This window comes from Plecotus auritus (assembly GCF_963455305.1).
Source record: "Plecotus auritus genome assembly, chromosome: 7".
In the NCBI taxonomy this organism is placed as follows: domain Eukaryota; kingdom Metazoa; phylum Chordata; class Mammalia; order Chiroptera; family Vespertilionidae; genus Plecotus; species Plecotus auritus.
The window spans coordinates 53,605,485-53,629,998 of NC_137774.1; the positions used below are offsets into that span (position 1 = coordinate 53,605,485).

At 42.1% G+C, this 24,514-nt stretch overlaps 1 protein-coding gene across 2 annotated transcripts in view; it reads left to right on the forward strand.

Moving 5' to 3' along the window:
- Positions 1-24,514, forward strand: part of AKAP10 (A-kinase anchoring protein 10) — a 120,949-nt gene that overhangs the window by 67,733 nt on the left and 28,702 nt on the right. For both annotated transcript variants that reach the window (XM_080677139.1, XM_080677138.1), the window contains 5 exons: positions 9,298-9,382; positions 10,424-10,547; positions 12,110-12,246; positions 15,686-15,830; positions 19,192-19,365. In XM_080677139.1, the coding sequence (XP_080533265.1) occupies positions 9,298-9,382; positions 10,424-10,547; positions 12,110-12,246; positions 15,686-15,830; positions 19,192-19,365 (665 nt within the window). The remainder of the gene's footprint in view (positions 1-9,297; positions 9,383-10,423; positions 10,548-12,109; positions 12,247-15,685; positions 15,831-19,191; positions 19,366-24,514) is intronic.

Sequence of the window (24,514 nt, forward strand, 5' to 3'; positions counted from 1 at the left end):
TCCTCTTGTCTGTTTTTGGGTCTCTGTATAATATTTTTTATTTCAGTCAGTGTATGTTTAATTTCTAGTTGGTCCTTTTTCATATCTTCGAGGGTCTCGTTATATTTATCGGCCTTTTCTAGGATATTCTTAAAAAGCCTTATAACCGTGGTTTTGAATTCTATATCCAGTTGTTTGTTTTCCTCCATTTCTTTCGTTTGTGATCTGATTCTTTTGACGCCTCATTTTCACTGCTTCCCTGAGTTGGTAAAGTAGATTTGTGTGATAGGTTTCCAATATGGCCCAGTGGGTCTGCCTCCCCAGTTAACCAGAGGTGGACACTCTTGGTGCACCCCTTTGTTGACTGTGTGTACAGCCTTGTTGTAATTAAGTCTTGATTATTGTTAGTATCACTGGGAAGAATTGACCTCCAGGCCAGTTGGCTGTAAGGATCAGCTGTGTCTATGCTGGGAGAAGTTTGGTGCTGGAGACAGCCTTATCGGATTAGACTTGCCAAATTGCAATAGCCTCTGTGCTCAGCTTGGATGGGGTGGAGTCTCAGTCTTGGCTTCCTGTCAGCCTTGCCATTGCGCGCACGCACGCGCCTTCAGACCTCTGCCTTCCCGGCTCCCGAGTCTCCGCACGAGAGTCCAGACTCGCCCCACAAGAGCGTGGTCCCCAGGGCCTCACCTGGAACCGGGGTTCAGTGCAGTCAGAACTGGGGCCCAGTGCAGTCAGGAGCCTCCGACTCCCTTCCACTAGGGAAAGCCTGTGGCAACCTCCACAGCCTTTGTGCGCACTGGCACGCGCGTACTTTCAGTCCTCTGCCTTCTCCGGCTCCCGAGTCCCCGCCCGAGAGTCCAGATTCCCCCCACAAGAGCGTGGGTCCCCAGGGGCTCGCCTGGAACTGGGGTTCACTGCAGTCAGAACTGGGGCCCAGTGCAGTCAGGAGCCTCTGACTCCCTCCCACTAGGGAAAGCCTGTGGCAACTTCCGCAGCCTTTGTGCGCACTGGCACGCGCGCGCCTTCAGACTTCTGCCTTTCCCAGCTCCCGAGTCTCCGCCCGAGAGTCCAGACTCCCCCCGTAAGAGCGTGGGTCCCCAGGGGCTTGCCCGGAACTGGGGTTCAGTGCAGTCTGAACTGGGGTTCAGTGCGGTCGGGGGCTTCCTTCCCCCTTCTGCCAGAGAAAGTCAGCCAGGCTCTCAGCCGCCCTTCCTCTCTGCGCGCACAAAGACCCTTTGCCGTACCTCCAATTCTCTGTGAGCTTTTCTCTTTCCTTCTAGTTGTAGAATTTTCACTCAGCCAGCTTTCCTGTGGTTCTGGATGGTGTCCGTTCTGTCTTTTAGTTGTAGTTTTGAAATTGTTGTGCGAGGCAGCAGTTTAGGTGCTTACCTATGCCGCCATCTTGGTTTCTCCTCAACATTTCTTATAATACTGTTTTGGTGATGATGAACTCCTTTAGCTTTTTCTTGTCTGTGAAGCTTTTTATCTGACCTTCAATTCTAAATAATAGCTTTGCTGGGTAGAGAAATCTTGGTTGTAGGTCTTTGGTTCTTGCTATTCATCACTTTGAATATTTCTTGCCACTGCCGTCTGGCCTGCAAAGTTTCTGTTGAGAAATCACCTGACAGTTGTATGGGTGCTCCCTTGTAGGTAACTTAACTGCTTTCCTCTTGCTGGTTTTAAGATTCTCTCTTTGTCTTTAACCCTTGGCATTTTAATTGTAATGTGTCTTGATGTGGGCCTCTTTGGGTTCCTCTTGTTTGGAACTCTCTGGGCTTTATGAACTTGTAAGTCTATTTCTTTCACCAGGTAGGGAAAGTTTTCTGTCATTCATTCTTTTTTATTTTTTTTTAATCTCTCTCTCTTTTTTTAATATATTGATTTCAGAGAGGAAGGGAGAGATATATAAACATCAATGATGAGAGAAAATCATAGATCATCTGCCTCCTGCACATCTTACATTGGGAATCAAGCCCGCAACCTGGGCATGTGCCCTGACTGGGAATCTAACCATGACCTCCTGGTTCATAGGTCGACGCTCAACCACTGAGCAACGCTGGCCAGGCTCATTATTTCTTCAAATAGGTTTTTAATATCTTGTTCTCTCTCTTCTCTTTCTGGCAACCCCATAATGTGAAAGTTGGTACACTTGAAGTTGTCCCATAGGCTCCTTACACTATCTTTATATTTTTGGATTCTTTTTTTCTTTTTGTTCCTCTGTTTGGATGTTTTTCTTCCTCATATTCCAAATTGTTGATTTGCTTCTCAGAATCCTCTACTCTACTGTTTAATCCCTGTAAATTATTCTTTATTTCAGTTGGTGTAAGCTTAATTTCTACTGGTCCTTTTTCGTATCTTTGACACTCTCACGAAGATCCTTGAAAGTCTCACTAAGTTCCTTGAACCTCTCTTTGAAACCCTTGAGCTCTCATTAAGATCCTTGAGCAACCTTAAAACTATTGTTTTGAACTCTGTATCTAGTATTTTACTTGTTTCCATTTCATTTATTTCTCTTTCTGAAGATTTCTTCCATTCTTTTATTTGTGACCTGTTTCTTTGTCTCCACATTTTGGCTGATTCCCCGTGTTTGTTTCTATATATTAGATCAGCAGCTGTGTTTAGTAAAATTATATCAATAGAATTGGTAGAGTGGTCTTGTACAATAGGTGTCCTTTAGGGCCCAGTGGCTCAGCCTCCCCAGTCACCTGAGCTGGGCACTCTAGCCCCTGTGTGGGGTGTGTGCACAGTCTTGTTGTAGTTGAGCCTTGATTGCTGTTAGTGTCACTGGGAAGAATTGACCTCCAGGCCAATTGGCTAAGAACCAGCTGCAACTACAGTGGGAGATCTGCTGTGCAGGAGACAACCCTTTGGAGCAGGACTTGCTTCAGTGGGGCTTTGGTGCTCACTGAGTCTGCCCCTTGAGTGTGTTGCTGTGACTGTGTAGTGTTGTATGGTGTGGTCTGAAGCTGTCCACCGGGTTCACTGACTCTAGGGCAGGGGTGGGCAAACTTTTTGACTCAAGGGCCACAATGGGTTCTTAAACTGGACCGGAGGGCCGGAACAAAAGCATGGATGGAGTGTTTGTGTGAACTAATATAAATTCAAAGTAAACATCATTACATAAAAGGGTACGGTCTTTTTTTATTATTATTTCAATAGTTTTATTCATTTCAAACATTTTAACAAGAAGAATGTAAACACTAATTATTATAATTTGAAACTTCAAAAAATGGAGGAATCATAGCACAATAACATACCTTATATTGAAGATGGCAAAGGCAAAATAAAATTGCCTAACTAAGGAAAGGTACAAAAGCCTTTCAAATTAAACTTAAATATAATAAAATAATTTAAAACTAAAACAAGTAGAAAAGAACAAAATGTGTAAACAGTAAATTAAACATTTTCTTTAGTGCAACTTCCAAATTATGCCCGGGACGTAGATGTAGATGGCAGTGTAGACTGGGTTGAAAGGTTTTTGGTCTTTAAAACATCAACTTCAGTGGGAACAGTGTTGTTGGTCTCCTTTTTTAGCTAATGCATCAAAGTCTGGAGTTAGTTTTGTTGTGGCTATTCTCAGGATAGATCTGAGGTGTTCGTCAGTTAAGCTGGATCTGTGAGGGGCTTTGTTGATGTTCATGACGCTAAATGTCTGCTCACAAACATAGGTTGACCCAAACAGCACCAGTATCTTCTGTGCCATCCTCCGGATGTTTGGAAAAGTGGCTTCATTAAGTGAAGCCTAAAAGTCTCTTAGTTCAAGAGAGCTGAATTTCTCCTTTAGGACAAAGTCAGACTGAAGATCGATGAGTTCCAGTTGCACCTCTTCTGGTGCTGTTTCAGGGTTTTGTGGCAAAGGACAGGCCACCAGTTGAAGTAACTGGTCAATTTTTTCAACATCAGAAAACCGACGACAGAATTCTGCATGCAGGTCATCCAGTGATTTGCTGTATTTCTTTACGTTTTGGATGGTCTCCTTCTGTGTGGCTAGTGTGGCAAAATGAGTGAAGACTTTGTCTGAAATTTGTCTGGAAAAGAAAATCAGCTTCGATTGAAAGGCTTTCACATTAGTGTACATGTCATGTACATACTGATCTTTTCCCTGTAGCTTCACATTTAGCTCATTCAAATGTGAAAATATATCTACAGCAAATGCAAAGTCACACAGCCAATTCTTGTCACTCAGCTCAGTAAATTTGTCAGACTTCCCATTTAATTTAAAAAATGCACCATTCTCTTCTTTGAGCTCCCACACTCATTGGAAAACTTTGCCCAAACTCAACCAGCTGACATGAGAGTGGTAAAGTAAGTCGTGGTGATCCGCATCAGTTTCCTCCAGAAACTTAATAAGCTGACGGTGCTGAAGTCCCTTGGCTCAAATGAAATTAACAAGCTTTACGACTGGATTAACAACATGATTAAGTTGTAATACAGACTTGCACAATGATTCCTGGTGAATAATACAGTGAAAAAAAATAACATCTTGGTTAGGGTTCTCCTCTTTCACTTTATCCTGAATTCTTTTTAGCAGTCCAACATTTTTTCCAGTTAAATTTGGAGATCCATCTGTCGTGACATTAGCAAGTTTACTCCATGGTAGCTTCATTTTCTCGATGACAGTAGACACCTGGTCATCCAAGTCCTCTCCCCGTGTTTTTCCTTTCAGTGGCTCCATGGCTAAAAACTCCTCCGTAATTTCAAAATTGTCACTAATCCCTCGGATAAAAATTAAGAGCTGAGCAGTGTCCTTTACGTCATTACTTTCATCCAATGCTAGTGAATAAAACTTAAAGAACTCTGCCTTACTACTTAACTTGCTGGCCAAGTCTTCATCAATCAGTTCCTCTCGACGAGTCACTGTCCTGCGTGATAAGCTGAGTTTTTCAAACTTGCCTTTGCTCTCTGGACACAAGAGACCTGCTGTCTCTATCATACATTCTTTCAGAAACTCGCCTTCAGAGAGAGGTTTGCTAGCTTTTGCTACTTTGAATGATAGCATAAAACTTGCTTTGGTAGTTGTCTCTTGAATTGCAGTTTGTCTGTGAAGACATTTTGCTGAGCCTGTAATTTAGCCATCAACCTCTGTGCAGTAGCCTCCCGTTCTTGAGGTGACTGCTTGCTAGCATAGTTGCCATGCTTTGTGGCAAAGTGACGGCTGAGATTGTACTCTTTGAAGACTGCAAGTGTTTCCTGGCATATCAGACATACCGGCATTGATCAGACTTTGGTGAAAAAATATTTTGTTGTCCACTCCCTCTTAAACACTCGGCATTCACTGTCCACTTTCCTTTTCTTTGGTCCACTCATGTTTAATATTGGGCTAAAACCAACAGTACCGTTCTCTTATTAAATTCTTTACTAAAATAAGACAGTAAAGTATAAAAACAAGTGATTAAATTTGCTCTACTATAACATTTTTGGTCTTCTAAAAAATATATATATAACAGAATCATCTGAAAAAGTTCAGACATGGGACAGAGGCACACCCTGACCATAGAGAACAACCCCTTTCCTCCATAGGAAACCTGTGTATCTTTCACACAGGCCCTTTGTTTATGGTAACACACATAGCTGCACATTGCTGTGTCTTCCAGACACACTTGTATGGGAGGTGCTAGGGCAGTGCAAAACATGGGTAACCAGTAGTTACCACTAGCACTTCCGTTACTGGCAAAAAACAGCCGCAGTGCACATAGTGTGAAAGAGCCCATTATCAATGTCAGATTGCATCCACTGGACTCTATAAAAACAACCAAGTGCCACTTTTAAATGCCCATTGCAACAGTTTTTCTTATTAAAAGCTGGAAATGGCAGGATATTTATATATATACCCCTACTGTGTCAGCCTGGCAGAGCATTACAAAGGAGAAAACCCAGCATCTGGTGATGTCCATAAGTACAAGACTTCAGGCTGTCATTACCAGGAAAGGGTTTCATCCAAGTATTAGATATGAACATTTGATTTTCAGTTTTTCATTTGTCCAATTACTTCTGAAACCCTGAAATTAAGCGATTTTGTAATAAAATCTTTAGTTCATCACATTTCTATACAATCTTTTTGTTCAACCCACTGAATTAGGGTTCGTTCACACTAGCCGTGCTGCCGTTGCAGTGTGGTGCAGTACTGCAATGCAGCGCAGCTAGGGTTAATGCAGGGTACACAGGTTTCCATCATGTTTGCGTTGATGCTAATGTGCAGTGGTGCATGTTAACACAAATGCCCTGTAGCACGCATTTTTACAGGCGCAAGGGGGAGAAGCAAACACAGCGCAAAATGCATTTGTTTTGCCGCTAACACATGCGGTTAGTGGCCACGGTAGCGTTACTGATACTGCATCCGTATCAGCAAAAAATGCAGCCGCAGCATGGCTAGTGTGACATGTCCTCTGTGTGTCTTTTTCCTTGCTGCGCGCGTCCGCAGTGGGAAAAAATACTGCAGTGGATACAAGCCCTAAAAGCTGAAAGTCTTTGTTGTTTTATTAAAAAGTCATTGTGATGTACAGAATGTGGGAACAGGAAAAAATTGTGTTTGAGTAGAGCTCTTAATCTTACCTCAGAAAGGCTCTGATACTGTGCTCTCCAGGGGCGTGTCTCCCTACATCACCACGATAACGTGTCTATGCATTCCCAGGGTGCGTCCGCGGGCATTACAAGGAGCCTCTGGAAGATTGAGAGGTTGTTCCTTCTACTGTATGGGCGGATATAAATCCGCCCACTCAGAAGAAGGAGCTGTGGCCGTGTTTCCCGACGTTGCCATGTTAACACTGCTGCTGGTGAAGGATCGGAGGGGAGAGCAAGAGAACCCTCCGCTCTTTTGGCTCCGTGGGCCGGATAGAACAGCCGAACAGGCTGGATCTGGCCCCGGGCCGTAGTTTGCCCACGGCTGCTCTAGGGCCTGCTGGGTGGTGCAAAATCAACCACTGCCTGGGGCCACCCTGTAAGAACTACCAAACGATCTGCAGATAGCTTCTACTTGTATTGGGTTTGGAAGTGCCTGGGTGAGGCTCAGCTGTGAAGCAAGGCAGGCTGGTGCTAGTGCTGGGTCTTGGGCATGCTGATGCCAGTTGCTGCTTGTTTACAAGATTTTAGGAAAGTCCTAAGCCAGGGCAGGCCATTCATATGGAAGCTGTAAACAGTTTGGGTGGGGTTGCAAGTTGGATGTGGCAGGGTCTCAGGGAATCACCAGAGCAGAATAAACAGTGTGGGGATGCTGATGGAAACTCAGATATGGCTGCCAGTCAGCTCTGTGACAAAGGAGGTGCCAGCACAGGAACAATGACTCCCATGAGCACCCCCGTCTGAAAAAAAGCCACTCCCAAGTTCCTGGTCCTATCCCAACAATCCAGTTCTTCCCCATATTTCCCTGGTTCCCCCAATGCTGGTATCTGGCGATGGAGCTCAAAGCAAGCAGGACAGTGTAAGACTGTGCATGACCTTTTAAGAGGAACTGCCTGGGTCTCCAGCAGCCTCCATGTCACTCAGTCACAATCCTTGCTGGTTTTTACAACCAGAGTTATGGGTACTTCTCTTCCTACCTCTAGAACCCTGGGCTGGGGGGCTGGTGTGGGGCTGGGACCTCTTGCTTCTCACAGGAGGCCTCCACAGCGGTAATATCGCTCTGATTAAAACCATGTCACACGTGGATGTTGGACCAGCTGCTTTCGTGCCTCCACCCCTCCTACCAGTCTCTATGTACTTCCATCTTTACCTCTCACGTTGTAGGACTTCCATTAAGCCAGCTTTCAGGCAGTTCTGAATGATGGTTTTTCTGTATTTTAGTTGTAATTTCTATGTGGTTGTCTGAAGATGCAAGTGCCATCATTTACCTACTCGCCATCTTGGTTCTTCATATATCCTCTTTGGAGAAGTGTATTCCAGTCCCTTTGCCCATTTTTAATTGGATTTTTTGGTTTTGAGTTTTATAAGTTCTTTATAAATTGTGGATATTAACCCCTTATCAGAAGTATCATTCGTGAATACGGTATGTTCTCCCACTCAGTGGGTTATCTTTTTATTTTGTTGGTGGTTTCCTTTGCTGTGTAAAAACTTTAGTTTGGCCCTAACTAGTTTGGCTCTGGATAGAGCGTCGTCCTGCGGACTGAGGGGTCCCAGGTTCAATTCTGGCCAGGGGTATGTACCTTGGTTGTGGGCACATTCCCAGTAGGAGGTGTGCAGGTGGCAGCTGATTGATGTTTCTCTTTCACCAATGTTTCTAACTCTCTATCTTTCTCCCTTTCTCTCTGTAAAAAAAAAAATCAATAAAATGTATTTTTTTTAAAAAACTTTTTAGTTTCATGTAGTCCCATTTGTTTTTTTTTTATTTTTTTTTTTAAATATATTTTATTGATATTTCACAGAGAGGAAGGGAGAGGGATAGAGAGCTAGAAACATCGATGAGAGAGAAACATCGATCAGCTGCCTCTTGCACACCCTCCACTGAGGATGTGCCCACAACCAAGGTACATGCCCTTGACCAGAATCGAACCCGGGACCTTTTAGTCCGCAGGCTGACACTCTATCCACTGAGCCAAACCGGTTTCGGCCCATTTGTTTATTAATAAACTTTTTTGTAGATAAATATTTCCACAAATCCGTAATTTTGTGTTAAAGTTCTAGAAATGAAATTGCTGATTGGAACAGTATGTTCATTTTTAAAGCTTATGCTAGAAATTGTCAAATGGCCTTCCAGAAATACACACCAGTTTATATTCCCACTAGCACTGGTGTTCCTTTTCCCGTGCCTTTGCTAAAACGTATGTATGTAAGCAATTAAACATATGGATTGTTAAAACACTTTTGTGCCTATTTTCCAAACAAAAGTTGGAGTGGCTTCTTATTTTAATCTGTAACTATATTTATTTAATTACTAGTGTGCATCCATATCTTATCATATTGCCCCTTTTATATTTGTTCTTTGCGAATTGTCTTTTCTTGTCCTTGGCTCAGTTTTCCTTTTGAGATGTTTTTTATTAATTTGTAAAAGAAATGTCTTGATAGATGAGTGATACTCTGTTATACAGAGAAGAACCTGTTATACATGCTGCAAATTTGCCCCCTAATTTGCCTTTTTATTTTGTTTTTGGGGTGTTTTAATGTATAGAATTAAGCTTATGTTAAATCTTGGTTTCTGCTTTTGCATATGTACCTATATGCTTTAGAAAGACCTCTACCTCAAGATCAGCTATTCATCTGTATTTTCTCTTAGTTCCATATAAAACCTAATTTATATGTCTTTACAGTCATTTCCTACTTTGATTCACAAATGTGTGCATTTGTATTTAATAGAAATTGAATTATTTACCATTTCTTTTACAGCTAAGATTTGTGGAGAAGATGGGCAGGTGGACCCCAACTGTTTCATTTTGGCACAGTCCGTAGTCTTCAGTGCAATGGAGCAAGAGTAAGTTATGTCGTACTTTCACATTTTACATTCTTGAGAATTTTGGTTTAGTGTTGGAATGGGCTTCACACAACTAAAAACAAACTATCTTTGAGGATTTAAGTATTTTGAATGTTTACAGGATCTTATAGGCATACTTTAATGGATTTTTTAAACAAGTACATTGTGAATTCTATTAAAAATAAAACACTTTTACTTCACTGATTTGTTGTTATTGATACAGTTGGTGTAAAAAGACTGAGAATTCCCTTAAAATCGGGGACATATTTAAAAGAAACTCCTTGTAAAAATGTATTTTGTTTTACAAGTAAATTAAAATGACTAACAAGTTAACTTGGAAATGCAATGTAGAGTATTAGTTTGCCACAATTAGGTATTCAGGCTAATGGAATGTTCTTGTATTGTTGTTTATTTTTATATTTTGTTTTATTTTAACATTTTTATTTTACTAAGTCTATTGGCATGACATTGGTAAATAAAATATAAAAATAATAAAACAAATTACATTTTTAATGTTAATACTTCCCAAGTTAAAATAATTTGTTTTTAATTCTAAAGTCATTTGGGGGTGATTGTGACTATTAGAATTGGTTTGTTTATTTAAACAATGCATGTCTTCAGATGGATATTCTAATTTGTTAGTGCATGCTTTAAGGTTAATGTATGCCATAATACTAAATCCATATAGATTTGTTGAGACTGCCTCCAAAGGTGTTTTTTTTTTCTTTTTATTACTGCTTCATACCCTTAAAAAGAACCTACATATTTTAGCATTTGTGAAAATGGTACTTTGTGCAAGGAAGTTACAGCTTAATAGGAGAAATAAAGCATGTTCTTTTGTTACACGTGTGTTGAGTATCAGAGGGGAGCTACAGAGTCCATCAAAAGTGGGGGAGTCAGGAACAGCACCATGGGAAGGGAGGTAGTGCTGACCTAGGCTCTTAAGATAAAACAGGCACAATGTGGAACGAGTGTATTTTTCCCTATTAAGTTCTTTCCCTTGGTCGTTCCCTCAAAGTGTCCCTTTTTGTCCATGTGCAGGCACTTTAGTGAGTTTCTGCGAAGTCACCATTTCTGTAAATACCAGATTGAAGTGCTGACCAGTGGAACTGTTTACCTGGCTGACATTCTCTTCTGTGAGTCAGCCCTCTTTTATTTCTCTGAGGTAAAGTCTGCGTTTCCTCTCATACTCTGTTAGAGCATTTCAGCCTCTAAACTGTAAATGCTGGGGCCCTGAATGTAGAAAATAACATAGCTGGATTTAAATAATTGTATTATTGTTTTAAGGTGTATGTGGTGGCAAGAGAGCTTTAATGACATGTTAGTCAGATTAAAGAGAGGCCATGAAAATGCAATGTAAAATAACTCTAATTTGGAAAAATTAAATTAAGAGAATGTTTATTTTGAATTATTTGGAGTTGTTTTAAAATCACAGAGTTTGCCCTGACCAGTTTGGCTCAGTGGATAGAGCATCGGCCTATGGACTGAAGGGTCCCAGGTTCGATTCCAGTCAAGGGCATGTACCTTGGTTGCGGGCACACCCCCAGTGGGGGGTGTGCAAGAGGCAGCTGATCAATGTTTCTCTCTCATTGATGTTTCTAACTCTCTGTCACTCTCCCTTCCTCTCTGTAAAAAAAAAAAAAAATCAATAAAATACATTTTTTTTTAAAAAATCACAGAGTTTGATACTTGATCCCAGTTTGCAAATATTTTCAGATCAGATTTCAGAAGAGAGAAAGAAAAGTCATAAATTTTTTCCTGCTGTCATTACCTTTGCTTTAGCCACGTCATAGGATTGCCCAGGAAAGCATTTGCAAAAAGCAGTGAGTGTATTAATGTCTTTGAGGCGTACATTTTAGTGTAATTGTATTTGTAGGCTTCAGAAAATGAAATCTTTTGTTGCACAGCACATGACTATTAAGTAGAGATACGAGGATTCCCAGTCTCACAAAGCAGTAACTGAAATACACACTTGCATCCTGTCTCTTCACAAGAATGATTTATTTTCCACTCCCTCTGTTTGCCACCAGTTTAAGTGAGCATTATTTTTGTTATTCCTCACCTGAGGATATTTTATCCATTGATTTTTAGAGAGAGTGGAAAGGAGGGGGGAGGGAGAGAGAGAAGGAGAGAGAGCAACATCCATTCGAGAGAAACACATCAATTGGTTGCTTCCTTCCCCCCCGCCCCCCGCTGTGGGCCAGGGATCGAACCTGTAACCAGGTGGATTCCCTTGACCGGGAATTGTATTTGTGACCCTCTGGTGCAAGGGCCAATGCTGTGACTACTGAGCACCACCAGCCAGGGCTAAGTCAGCATTTATTCAGGTTAATATGGCTGCATGGAGTGATGGAAATGATCAAGTATAAAAGATTTGGTCTGGTTACTTTACTCTTCGCATGTTTGCCAGTGAGGAACCACTATTGCACCTTACTGTAATTTTTACTCAGGTTCACTAACATTGCATCCAGCTGTGTACTAGTTGTGTTTTTGTTAGTTTTTTTTGTTTTTTACCCCCTCTAAAAGAATGTTTTTAAACTTTTCTATCTCAAATGACTGTACGTTGCTGACTGGCATTAACTGAACAAATGTACCTGTTAGGTTTTTTTGTTTGTTTTGTTTTGTTACTTATATCCTATACATTAATAGTTAGGGCTTATAAATTAGGGATGGTAAGTGAAATCTGTTTATAGTCTCATTTTCCTCTTTTGTATTTTTCCTTCCTAGTACATGGAAAAAGAAGATGCAGTGAATGTCTTGCAGTTCTGGTTAGCAGCAGATAACTTCCAATCTCAGCTTGCTGCCAAGAAGGGCCAGTATGATGGACAGGAGGCACAAAACGATGCCATGATTTTATATGACAAGTGAGTTTTATTTACTGAGGATTTGATATGCACTTCAGAAATAAAGATGCATAAACTCAATCTCTGCTTCAAGGAACTCACAGGCAGCAGCATACAAACTGCTTTTCATATGGTGTGTGTAAAGTTTTGGAGGTTCTTGGAATAAAACTTTCTGCTAGAGAAGAGGGGAGGTTTGTGTGTGGCAGGCAGTGTGCAGTTCAGGGAGGGTTCCACAGAAGAAAGTTTTAAAATGGGTTCTGAAGAATGAATTGAACTTTGCTAGCCAGAGAAGGCAGACAAGAACATCCTGGGCAGAGGCACAAGCAAAGGCATGGAAATTTGCAGAATGTAGCACTTTCAAGAAACAAGTTTGGTAATTGAAGCTTGGGTATGGAATATTAAAGATGCAGGTAATTAGAATATATTGTAAAGGGTCCTATATATCTGTGTATGGATGTATCATAATTTCTGGTACAAATCTGCTCGGCCAGTTTAACTATTCAATGAATAATAGTCTTCATTAGTCTTCACTGAAAAGCAGAGGGTGGCACAATCTTACAGTGAACAGAATTGAAAACATCAGGCAAGTGATGAAGCTGTGGCCAGCTTCACTGAGCTTTTCTTATTTTGTAAAGAAAAGTAATGTGTTATTTGTATCCAGAAGCAAGTGCTAAGGATAACTTGAAGGTAGAGAAGAATCCATGGATGTCAGGGTTTGAAGGAGCTGAGAGCATCTAGGTCCATAGGAATTGCCTGGCAGCTCATTAAAGATAGGTTTCTAGTCCTCTCTGAGATACTGACTCAGCAGGTTTGAGGTGTGACCTAGGAAGCTTTAGTTTTAGAAAACACCCCAGATGACTCTGATGAATAGCCTTATTAGGGATCAAGTCTGATTTTCCTATTTTGCAGATAAGAAAGTTAAGGCCCAGGGGTAGTGACTTTCTCAAAGTCACAGGGTAAGTTAGTGGCTGCACTTGGACTGGAATGCAATGCTTTGTGCTTGTGCAGTGTTATTTTAGTATATTTGTGGAAAATATTATGTAGGAAACTGTTATATGGTCATAGAAACAGCAGGTGTTTACATTTAGAAATTTAGTCTGGGGTGCCCCAAAATTCAAATCATGGAGGAATATTTATGAACTTGTTATAAGGCGGAAGACTCGCTTTTTGTTAAGAAAACACTGATAACAAAAAAGAAGCGTTTTCTGTATGCTGGAGCAGGAGAGTGCACTAGCAAGCACTGGCTGGAACTCAGTCCCACATGGAACAGACACCCTGTTTTCCCACTGGATCCCATTCTCACTTTAGGAGCCATTTCTAAATGAAGGTAGTTTACTAGTTCGTATCCCACTGCACTGTCATTTTGGCAAGTTTGTTGTGCCAAATTTGATTTTACAGTCCCAACTTGTTTGTTTTATATCTTATTTATGCATCATCATAATCATGCCTCATCAGTCTTTCTGTATTTATATTATAGACAGGAGTTAGACATCTCTAGAATGTTTGGAAGGGAACATAACAGGTGACCCCAAAAAAATGTACTCACTTGAACAGCTGAAAGCTCAATTTTGCAAATGAAATTTATTTTAATAAACACTACCTTTATAATTATTCAAAGTGTGTGTATATGTTCTTTTGGGATACCCTATGTATGTTTTTCTCCTTTAATGCTTTTATTTAGTATCCACTTTATAATCAGCTTACCAAAACACCAGTTGCATTATGTCCTCTTAAGTTAAAAATCCTTGAGTTATTGGCTCAGTTGTTTGGAGCATTGTCCCGTACATCAAAAGGTTGAGGGTTCAATTCCTGGTCAGGGCACATACCTAGGTTGCAGTTTCCATCCCCAATCAGGGTGTGTGTGAGAGGCAGCAGATTGGTGTTACACACACACACACACACACCGCCTTTCTTTCTCTCTGAAAATCAATAAAAACATATCCTTACACACACACACACACACACACACACACACACACACACCGCCTTTCTTTCTCTCTGAAAATCAATAAAAACATATCCTTGGGTGAGGATTTTTAAAAAGGCTTTGGTGGCCCTAGCCAGTTTTACTCAGTGGATAGAGTGTTAGCCTGTAGACTGAAGAGTCCCAGGTTCAATTCCAGATAAGGGCATGTATCTCGGTTGCAGGTTCCTGGCCCTGGTCGGGGGGCATACGGGTGGCAGCCAATTGATGTGTCTCTCTCACATCAGTGTCTCTCTCTGTCTCTCCCTCTCCCTTCCACTCTCTAAACATCAATGGAAAAATATTCTCAGGTGAGGATTTTTTTTTTTTTAATCTTTGAGCCCTGGCTGGTTGCTCAGTGGTTAGAGTGTCAGTCCTTAGACCAAAGGGTTCAATCCCCAGCCCCACTTGGGGCACATGGGGAGGCAGCCAATGTGTTTCTCTCATCTATGTCTCTCTTTCTCTCTCCTCCCCTCCTCCCTTCCACTCTGTTTGAAAATCAATGGGGAAAATATTCTCAGAGGAAGATTTAAAAAAAAAATTGAGACTATTGATTACTACTTTTCCCTTATATACCAAATCATCAGCAGTCCTATTATTCATCCAAATACATCAAATACATCCACTTTACACTCAGTACTATTTTGTTTGAATTCCTACATGTAAATTACATATGCCTCCTAGTTACAATGGTGTGTTCTCATTAAATCCTGTGCAGGGATTTTTTCTGCTCTGTTTCTAGAAGAAATGACAGTGTCTTACCCTCTTTCAATCCATTTCTTTCTATGAAGTGCTGAACAGAACATAGGTTCCTATTAAATACTAGAGGCCAGGTGCACAAAATTCGTGCATGGGGGTGGGGGGGGTGTGTGTGTGTGTCCCTCAGCCCAGCCTGCACCCTCTCCAATCTGGGATCCCTCTCACAATCCAGGACTGCTGGCTCCCAACCACTCGCCTGCCTGCCTGACTGATTGCCCCTAACTGCTTCTGCCTGCCAGCCTGATCACTCCCAAACCACTCCCCTGCTAGCCTGATCGACACCTAACTGCTCCCCTGCCTGCCCGATTGCCCCTAACTGCCCTCCCCTGCCGGCCTGGTCACTCCTAACTGCCCTCCCCTGCCAGCCATCTTGTGGTGGCCATCTTTGACCACATCAGGGCGGCCTTCTTTTGTGTTGGAGTGATGGTCAATTTGCATATTGCCTCTTTATTATATAGGATATATAGGATGTGTGATTGATTGATTTCTTTGCCTCAGTTGTAGCCTGGCCCTTGAAAATCTTAAACAAGAACCAAGTAGGATGGAAGGCAGATAGGGAGGTAACAAGTTGACTCAGATATCTTTAGGGAATGGGGGTAACAGTTGCAGCAAGGCCGTGATAGTACTAGGTCTGCAGGCTGAATCAAGTACCTTCAGAAGATTCTCTGGTGTAGGTGTCAGAAGTTGCTTGTATTTGCTTTGGTATTTGGTTTTACTTTGGCTGTCTTTCTATCATAGGTACTTCTCCCTGCAGGCCACACATCCTCTTGGATTTGATGATATTGTAAGATTAGAAATTGAATCTAATATCTGCAGGGAAGGTGGGCCACTCCCCAACTGTTTTACAACTCCATTACGTCAGGCCTGGACAACCATGGAGAAGGTAACCAAGAACATCAAAAGTATTAACCTATAAGAAGTTTTTACTGTCGGAACCCAGAAAATAGAGCATGGGGAAAACGATATGCAACAGGACAGTGGAAAATTGAAGTAGTGCAGCATAGTAATTAAGAGCAGAGTCTTTGAATCTGATTCGGTATGTATTAATCTTAATCTTTACAGGCTGAGTAGCTTTAGGCAGTTAATGAAGTTCTTGGAATCCATTTGCCTCATCTGTGAAATGGGAATGTTATGGGTAATAGAAATTTACCTTAAAGTTATTTTGAGGATAAAAATGAGGTAAGGTGTATATGAATAAAGTGTTTATTAATTAGATATCAGTATTGGGCAAAGTTAGCTTAGGAAAATATTTCACCAATATCCCTCAACAGGGTTGGAGCATTAGTTTTGTGTAGTATCATGATCACTAATTAGGGTATTAGTAGTAGCTTATTAACAGTGAGGTATTAGAATTTGTGAATGATTTATTCTCCCAATAACTAGAGCAGCTTTTACCAGGAATTGCAGAGCCCAGGAGAAGCCCATGAAGTTAGGTTGCTACGTATGTCATGTGTATCTAGGTCAGCCTTGGGCAAACTACGGCCCGCGGGCCGGATCCGGCCCCTTCGGCTGTTCTATCCGGCCTGCAGAGCCGAAAGAGCGGAGGGTTCTCTTGCTCTCCCCTCCGCTCCTTTACTTTGAATTTATATTAGTTCACACAAATACTCCATCCATGCTTTTGTTCTGGCCCTCTGGTCCAGTTTAAGAACCCATTGTGGCCCTCGAGTCAAAAAGTTTGCCCACCCCTGATCTAGGTGGAAGGGGTTAAGTACGCACTGTAACATAGTACCCACGTAACAAGGGAATTCCAGGATAGGGAAGAGTTCGATATAAAAATCAAATCATTGAAAAGCTAGTGATAAACTGAATAGAGTATCAGCTATTGCCCTGGGAAAATAATTTTTTCATGTTTAAAATTATAATCTATTTGATCTTAAAGGAAACGTTTCAGGTCTGTATTACACTTTAAAAAAAGAGAGGGAGAAACAAAATCTAAAAATATTTCTTACTAAATATGTATGTGTATGTAAAGAACTTAAACTAATTTAATGAATCAAGTAGATAAATGGAAAAAAGGCAAAGGTGATTCATTCGCCAGTGCTTTGTGTAGTTCTGTGCTGGCTGTTGGTGTTAGAGTGGTAGACAAAAGAAACATGGTTTCTGCCCTCCCGGGGCTCTGTCTAAGAAAAGACACAGCTACACACAGACATAAATGCTTACAACCATGCTAAGTGCTGTGCAGGAAAAGTTGGTAATAGCAACTGCCGGTAATAAACATGGGAACTTATTCAGCATCTTCCATAATTATTTTCAAAATATATTTTATTGATATTTTACAGGGAGGAAGGGAGAGGGATAGAGAGTTAGAAACATCAATGAGAGAGGAACATCGATCAGCTGTCTCCTGCATAATCCCTGCTGGGTATGTGCCCGCAACCAAGGTACATGCCCTTTACCGGAATCGAACCTGGGACCCTTCACTCCGCAGGCCAATGCTCTATCCACTGAGCCATACTGGTTAGGGCTATCTTTCATAATTTTTAAATGCAAATAAAAACACCCATAGTTATTAGACATTTAGTTAACAACTAGTGGCCTGGTGCACGAAATTCGTGCACGGGGGGTGTCCCTCAGCCCGGCCTGCACCCTCTCGCAATCCGGGACCGCTGGCTCCTAACTGCTCACCTGCCTGCCTGCCTGATCACTCCTAACCACTCTGCCTGCTGGCCTGATCAACCCCAACTGCACCCGCCCCCCCTTTCCAGCCTGATCATCCCTAACTGCCCACCTGGACTGATTGCCCCCACCTGCCTCCTCAACCCCCCCGCACTGGCCTGCTCTCCCCCAACTGCCCCTCTGCTGGCCTGATTGCCCCCAACTGCCCCCCCCTGCCAGCCTGCTCGCCCCCAACTGACACCCCCCACCCCACCGCCAGCCTGCTCACCCCTAACTGCCTCTGCCTCGGCCCTGCCACCATGGCTTTGTCTGGAAGGTCTCCCGGTCTAATTAGCATATTACTCTTTTATTAGTATAGATAATTTGAAAAACATAACCTGGCCCTCGCCAGTTTGGCTCAGTGGATAGAGTATCAGCCTGTGGACTTAAGGGTGCCGGGTTAGATTCTGGTGAAAGGCATATACATTGGTTGTAGGCTCTTCCCCGGCCTGGGCCCTGTTTTTCTCACATTGATGTTTCTGTCTTTCCCTCTCTCTTTGAAAATCAATAGAAAAATATCCTCAGGTGAGGATTAAAAATAAATTAAATTAAAGGTTAAAATAAAGAAAGAATGAAAAGAAAAACACAACCTGGTGTTTGAAAGCCTGTGTCAAAACAGATACCTTGTCCTGGCCAGGGTGGCTGAGTTGGCTGAGCATCATCCTGCGCATTGAAAGTATTCTGGTTTGATTCCGGTCAGGTCACGTGCCCAGGTTTTGAGTTTGATCCCCAGTAAGGGTGCTTGTGGGAGGCAGCCAATTATCGTTTCTCCCCCACATCAATGTTTCTTTCTCTCTCACCCTTCCTCTATCTGTTTTTCTTTTTTCTTCTTTTTTTAAATCAATTTTTAAAAAAACAGATACCTTGATATATTGCTAGTGGAACAAATTGACAACATCCTTCTGAAGGGTAAATTGCCCATATACTGTATATATATATATATATATATTTTTTAATATATTTTATTGACATTTTACAGAGAGGAAGGGAGAGGGATAGAGAACTAGAAACATCGATGAGAGAGAAACATCGATCAGCTGCCTCCTGCACACCCCCCACTGGGGATGTGCCCGCAACCAAGGTACATGCCCTTGACCGGAATCGAACCCGGGACCCTTCAGTCCGTAGGCCGACGCTCTATCCACTGAGCCAAACCGGTTTCGGCCCATATACTGTATATTAAAACTAAAATGTTCATACTGTTTAATTCAGTAGTCACACTCCTAGTAATTTATCATAAGGAAATCAGTTCAAAAATAAAAATCAATATACATGCACAAAGATTTTAATACTTACAACCAGAAAAATCTAGTTTCAATATATATCCACTCCCTAGACAATTTTCTGGTCACCCAGAAATCTAAATATCTATTCTATGTAATAGTTTCATAGTAAAGTGTTTTTTTGCGGGGAAAAAAATATAAATTATACATGTTATAATTTTAGTTACAGTGTAAACTCTGTATAAAGGGATATTACTTGGAGTGTGAAAAGGAGAAGTAAAGTCATTTGTAAAATTTTGTTTTAAAAATAGAATTTTAGTTGTATTTAATTTCAGCACTTAAAATAATGCTTGTCCTCTCTTTCAGGTGTTTTTGCCTGGCTTTCTGTCCAGCAATCTATATTATAAATATTTGAATGATCTCATCCATTCGGTTCGAGGGGATGAATTTCTGGGAGGGAATGTTTCACTGACTGCTCATGGCTCTGTTGGTGCTCCTGACGACTCTCACCAGGGTGGTTCTGACAGCTCAGCATCTCAGGTATTCACTGATTTGCCTCTGCCATTAGAAAAGAAAGGGGTACAAATCCTTTCCTTTAAATACCAGTAACAGATCCCATTTGTAAGTTTTAAGTTGTTGAGGAAACAAAGGTGAAATAAAATTAGCCTCCTTACTATATATTCTTATCAAAGTATTTGTGTATATTATATTGTAAGGTATCATGCTGTCTCACTCAGGCCATTTTCCTGCTTGACACTAGCTGTTCCTTTCAATAATCACAAAATATAATACACATTTATAGCCTCTGAAGAGCTCCTTTATGCAATTGTTTGGGATGCATTTTATAGAATAATTGAGTGAACTGTTAGATTTCTTATTGTTGTATTTCAAGAGCTTTTGATTTCATTTGAATTATAGTGCTATTGTATATTTTCTAATCTTTGGTTTGGTTTTGGAGGGCTCTCATATATCAGACCTTATTTGAGTCTCCCCAAAATCACAGGAAGTGGGTTATCCTCAAGAGAAGAGATCTAAAGAAGTATTAAAAAGTTAACTGCTTGCCCTAACCGGTTTGGCTCAGTGGATAGAGCGTCAGCCTGGGGACTGAAGGGTCCCAGGTTCGATTCCGGTCAAGGGCATGTACCTTGGTTGCGGGCATATCCCCAGTGGGGGGTGTGCAGGAGGCAGCTGATCGATGTTTCTCTCTCATCGATGTTTCTAACTCTCTATCCCGCTCCCTTCCTCTCTGTAAAAAATCAATAAAATATATTTAAAAAAAAAAAAAAAAGTTAACTGCTTTTATTGAAGTCACACAGCAAGTGGGAGAGCCAGAACTATATTTCCAGTCTAGTGTTTTTCACCACAAGTTTAATAATATAGCATAATTATTTTTTCATCTCTTTTGACAAATAATACTTTGAATTTTTGACACTGGGCCTTGGACAAATTTTCTTAATTTATAAAACAGAACTATTTTATTGCTATCAACAGGCTCTCCTTGTACATTTCCCTGCTCTTAAGGTTACCTTGGAGCTAACGTGCCGCATGTGGTTGCCACTTTGTTTTTCATACAGGCTGGATGGAATGTTTTGGGCTTTAAGGCACTTTAAAGACCTAGGTGTTAACTATATGTATATTTTTACATTTATAATATACATACAGAAAACTTGGCACTATCATAACTATATACAGTTTGAAGACTTCTCATAGACAGAACTACCCACATAACCAGCATCCAGATTAAGAAACAGGACTTTATCAGTATGTCAGAAACTCTCTTATATCCCCTTCCAGTCACTAGCCTCCCCCTGCAAGGGTGGTTACAATCCAACTTTTGATGGCCTAAGTCAGTGGTTGGCAAACTGTGGCTCGCAAGCCACATGCGGCTCTTTGGCCTCTTGAGTGTGGCTCTTCCACAAAATATCACGTGCGCGCGCACACGTACAGTGCGATTGAAACTTCATGGCCCATGCGCAGATGTCGGTTTTCGGCTCTCAAAAGAAATTTCAATCCTTGTACTGTTGATATTTGGCTCTGTTGACTAATGAGTTTGCTGACCACTGGCCTAGGTTAGTATGATCTGTTCTTGTCATTTTATAACTGTGTGTCGTATTTTTCTTTTTTTGTGTGTATACAGATTTATTGAGATATAATTCATATACCATACAATTCACACATTTACATTGTATAATTCTATGGCATTTAGTATATTCACAGAGTTGCTTAACTGTCACCACAATCCATTTTAGAACATGGTTTTTACCCTGGGAAAAACCTTGTATCCTTAAACTGTCACCCTCCAAATCTCCAATGTCTGCAGGCTATTGCTCTGTGTCCATTGATTTGCTTATTCTAGATATTTCATATAAATGGACCAAAAAAGACATGTGGTCTTTTGTGACTAGCTTCTTTTACATAGCATAATGTGGTTTTTTTCTTAGCATAATATTTTAAAGGTTTAACCCTGTTAAGCATGTAAATATTTTATTCCTTATTATGGCTAAATCATACTATAGTCCATCATGCAGACACAGCCACATTTTGTTTATTCATCAGTTGATGAACATTTGGGTTGTTTCTACCTTTGGCTATCCTATCTAATAAAAGAGTAATATGCAAATTGACCATCACTCCAACACACAAGATGGCTGCCCCCATGTGGACACAAGATGCCAGCAGGGGAGGGCAGTTGGGAGGGATCAGGCCTGCAGGGGAGGGCAGTTGGGAGGGACCAGGCCTGCAAGGGAGGTCAGTTGGGGGCGATCAAGCCTGCAGGGGAGGGCAGTTAGGGGTCACCAGGCCGGCAGAGGAGGGAAGTTGGGGGCAACCGGGCCTGCAGGGAAGGGCAGTTGGAGGGGACCCAGGCCTGAAGGGGAGAGCAGTTGGGGGGGACTAGGCCTGCAGGGGAGGGCAGTTAGGAGTGACCAGGCCTGCAGAGGAAGGCAGTTAGGAGTTAGGAGTGACCAGGCCTGCAGGGGAGGGCAGTTAGGGGAAAACAGGCTGGCAGGGGAGCAGTTAGGCATCAATCAGGTTGGCAGGGGAGTGGTTAGGGGGTGATCAGGCTGGCAGGCAGAAGCAGTTAAGGGCAATCAGGAAGGCAGGCAGGTGAGCAGTTGGGAGCCAGCAGGCCTGGATTGTGAGAGGGCAGTCGGATATCCCTCAAGAGGTCCCAGATTGGAGAGGGTGCCGGCTGGGCTGAGGGACACACACCCCCACCCCCAGTGCACGAATTCGTGCACAGGTGGAGTCCCTTGGCCTGGCCGGCGATCGGGGCAAATCTGGGTCAGCCAATCGGGGCGGGGGTGGGGGAGGCATGGAGCTTGGCCAACCGCAGGAGGTTGGTTGTGAGTGCACACTGACCATCAGGGGGCAGCTCCTGCATTGAGTGTCTGCCCCCTGGTGGTCAGTGTGCGTCATAGCTACTGGCCGGTCGTAACAGTCGCAGTGGTTGCTTAGGCTTTTATGTATATACTAGAGGCCCGGTGCACGAAACTCGTGCACCGGGGGGGTGTCCCTCAGCCCAGCCTGCACCCTCTCCAATCTGGGACTCCTTGAGGAATGTCCGACCGCCACTGGGATCGGGCCTAAACGGGGGGTTGGACATTCCTCTCACAATCCAGGACTGCTGGCTCCCAACTGCCCTCCCCTGCAGGCCTGGTCCCCCCCAACTGCCCTCCTCTGCCGGCCCGGTCACCCCTAACTGCCCTCCCCTGCAGGCCTGGTCCCCCCCAACTGCCCTCCCCTGCAGGCCTGGTCCCTCCCAATTGCCCTCCCCTGCAGGCCTGGGTCCCCCCCCAACTGCCCTCCCCTGCAGGCCTGGGTCCCCCCCAACTTCCCTCCCTTGCTGGCCTGGTGTCCCCCAACTGCCCTCCTCTGTCAGCCTGGTCACCCCCAACTGCCCTCCTCTGCCGGCCCGGTCACCCCTAACTGCCCTCCCCTGCAGGCCTGGTCCCCCCCCCAACTGCCCTCCTCTGCAGGCCTGCCCCCCCCCCCCAACTGCCCTCCTCTGCAGGCCTGGGTCCCCCCCAACTGCCCTCCCTTGCTGGCCTAGTCTCCCCCAACTGCCCTCCTCTGCCAGCCTCGTCACCCCCAACTGCCCTCCTCTGCTGGCCTGGTCACCTCTAACTTCCCACAACTGCCCTCCCCTGCAGGCCATCTGGTGGCATCCATCTTGTGTCTTGGTGTATCGGTCAATTTGCATATTACTCTTTTATTAGATAGGATACAGGTTTTTGTATGGATATATGTTTTCATTTCTCTCGTGTTTATATGTAGGAATAGATTTGCTAAATCAGTTGATAACTATTTAACTCTGTCTTGATTACTGTTGCTTTGTAATAACTTTTGAAATCAGGAAGTGAAACTCCTCCAACTTAGTTCTTCTTTTTCAAGATTGTTTTGACTATTTGGAATCCTCCTATTTCCATTTGAATTTTAGGATCAGCTTGTCAATTTCTATGAAGAAGCCAGTAAAGATTCTGATCAAGATTGCAGTGACTCCATAGATTAATTTGGGGGTATTGCCATCTTAACAATATTAAATATTTTGGTCCATGAACATGGATATCTTCTCACTTACTCAAATCTCTTTTACTTTCTTTCAACAGTATTTTGTAGTTTTCAAGTGTAAGTTTTGTATTAAAAAAAAACATTCCTAAATATTTTATTTTTTGATGCTATTATAAATGAAATTGTTTTCCTAATTTCATATTCATATTTTAAGTGTATAGAAATGCAAGTGATTTTTTTTTGTTGAGGTAAAATTCATTTAACATAACTTAGACATTCAGTGACATTTTGAATGTTCACAGTGTTATGCAGTCATCACCACTATCTGGTTCCAGACATATTCATCGTCCCAAATGGAAACCTCGTGCCCATTGAGCAGTCACTTCCCATGGCCACTTACGTTTTCTTCTAAGTTTTAGGCCTTTGATCCATTTTGAGTTAGTTTGTATATTATGTGAGGTGGGGTCCAACTTGATTCTTTTGCATGTGGACATCCAGTTTTCCCAGCATCATTTATTGAAAAAAACTATTCTTTCACTATTGAATGGTTTTAGCATCCTTGTCGAAAGTCGTTTAACTAGATATATGAGTGTATTTCTGGACTCTCAATTCTACTCTATCAACCTACCTATATGTCTACCCCTTTGCCAGTACTATATTGTTTTGATTACTATGGCTTTGTAAGTTTTAAAATCAGGAAGTATTTGTCCTTCAACTTTGTTTTTATCATTTGCAAGATTGTTTTGGCTATTCTGAGTTCCTTGCAATTTCAAATGTAAATTTTGGGATCAGCTTTTCCATTTTGATCAGGATTACACTGAATCTGTAGATTGCTTTGGGAGTATTGTCATTTTAACAATTGTAAGTCTTCCAGTCCATGAATATGGAATGACATTCTATCTAATTTAGGCTGTCCTTAATTCCTTCCAGCAACATTTATAGTTTTCAGTGTATAAGTTGTATACCTTCTTGGATCAGTTTATTCATAAGAATTTTTTTCTTTTTGATGCTATTACAAATAGGATTGTTTTTTATTTCATTTTTCAATTACAGATTACATCAATATTCTTTTATATTAGTTTCAGATGTACAGCAGAGTGGTTTAGACAATCATATACTTTACAAAGTGATCTCCCTGGTATTTCAAGTACCCACCTGGCACTTTACAGAGTTATTGCAG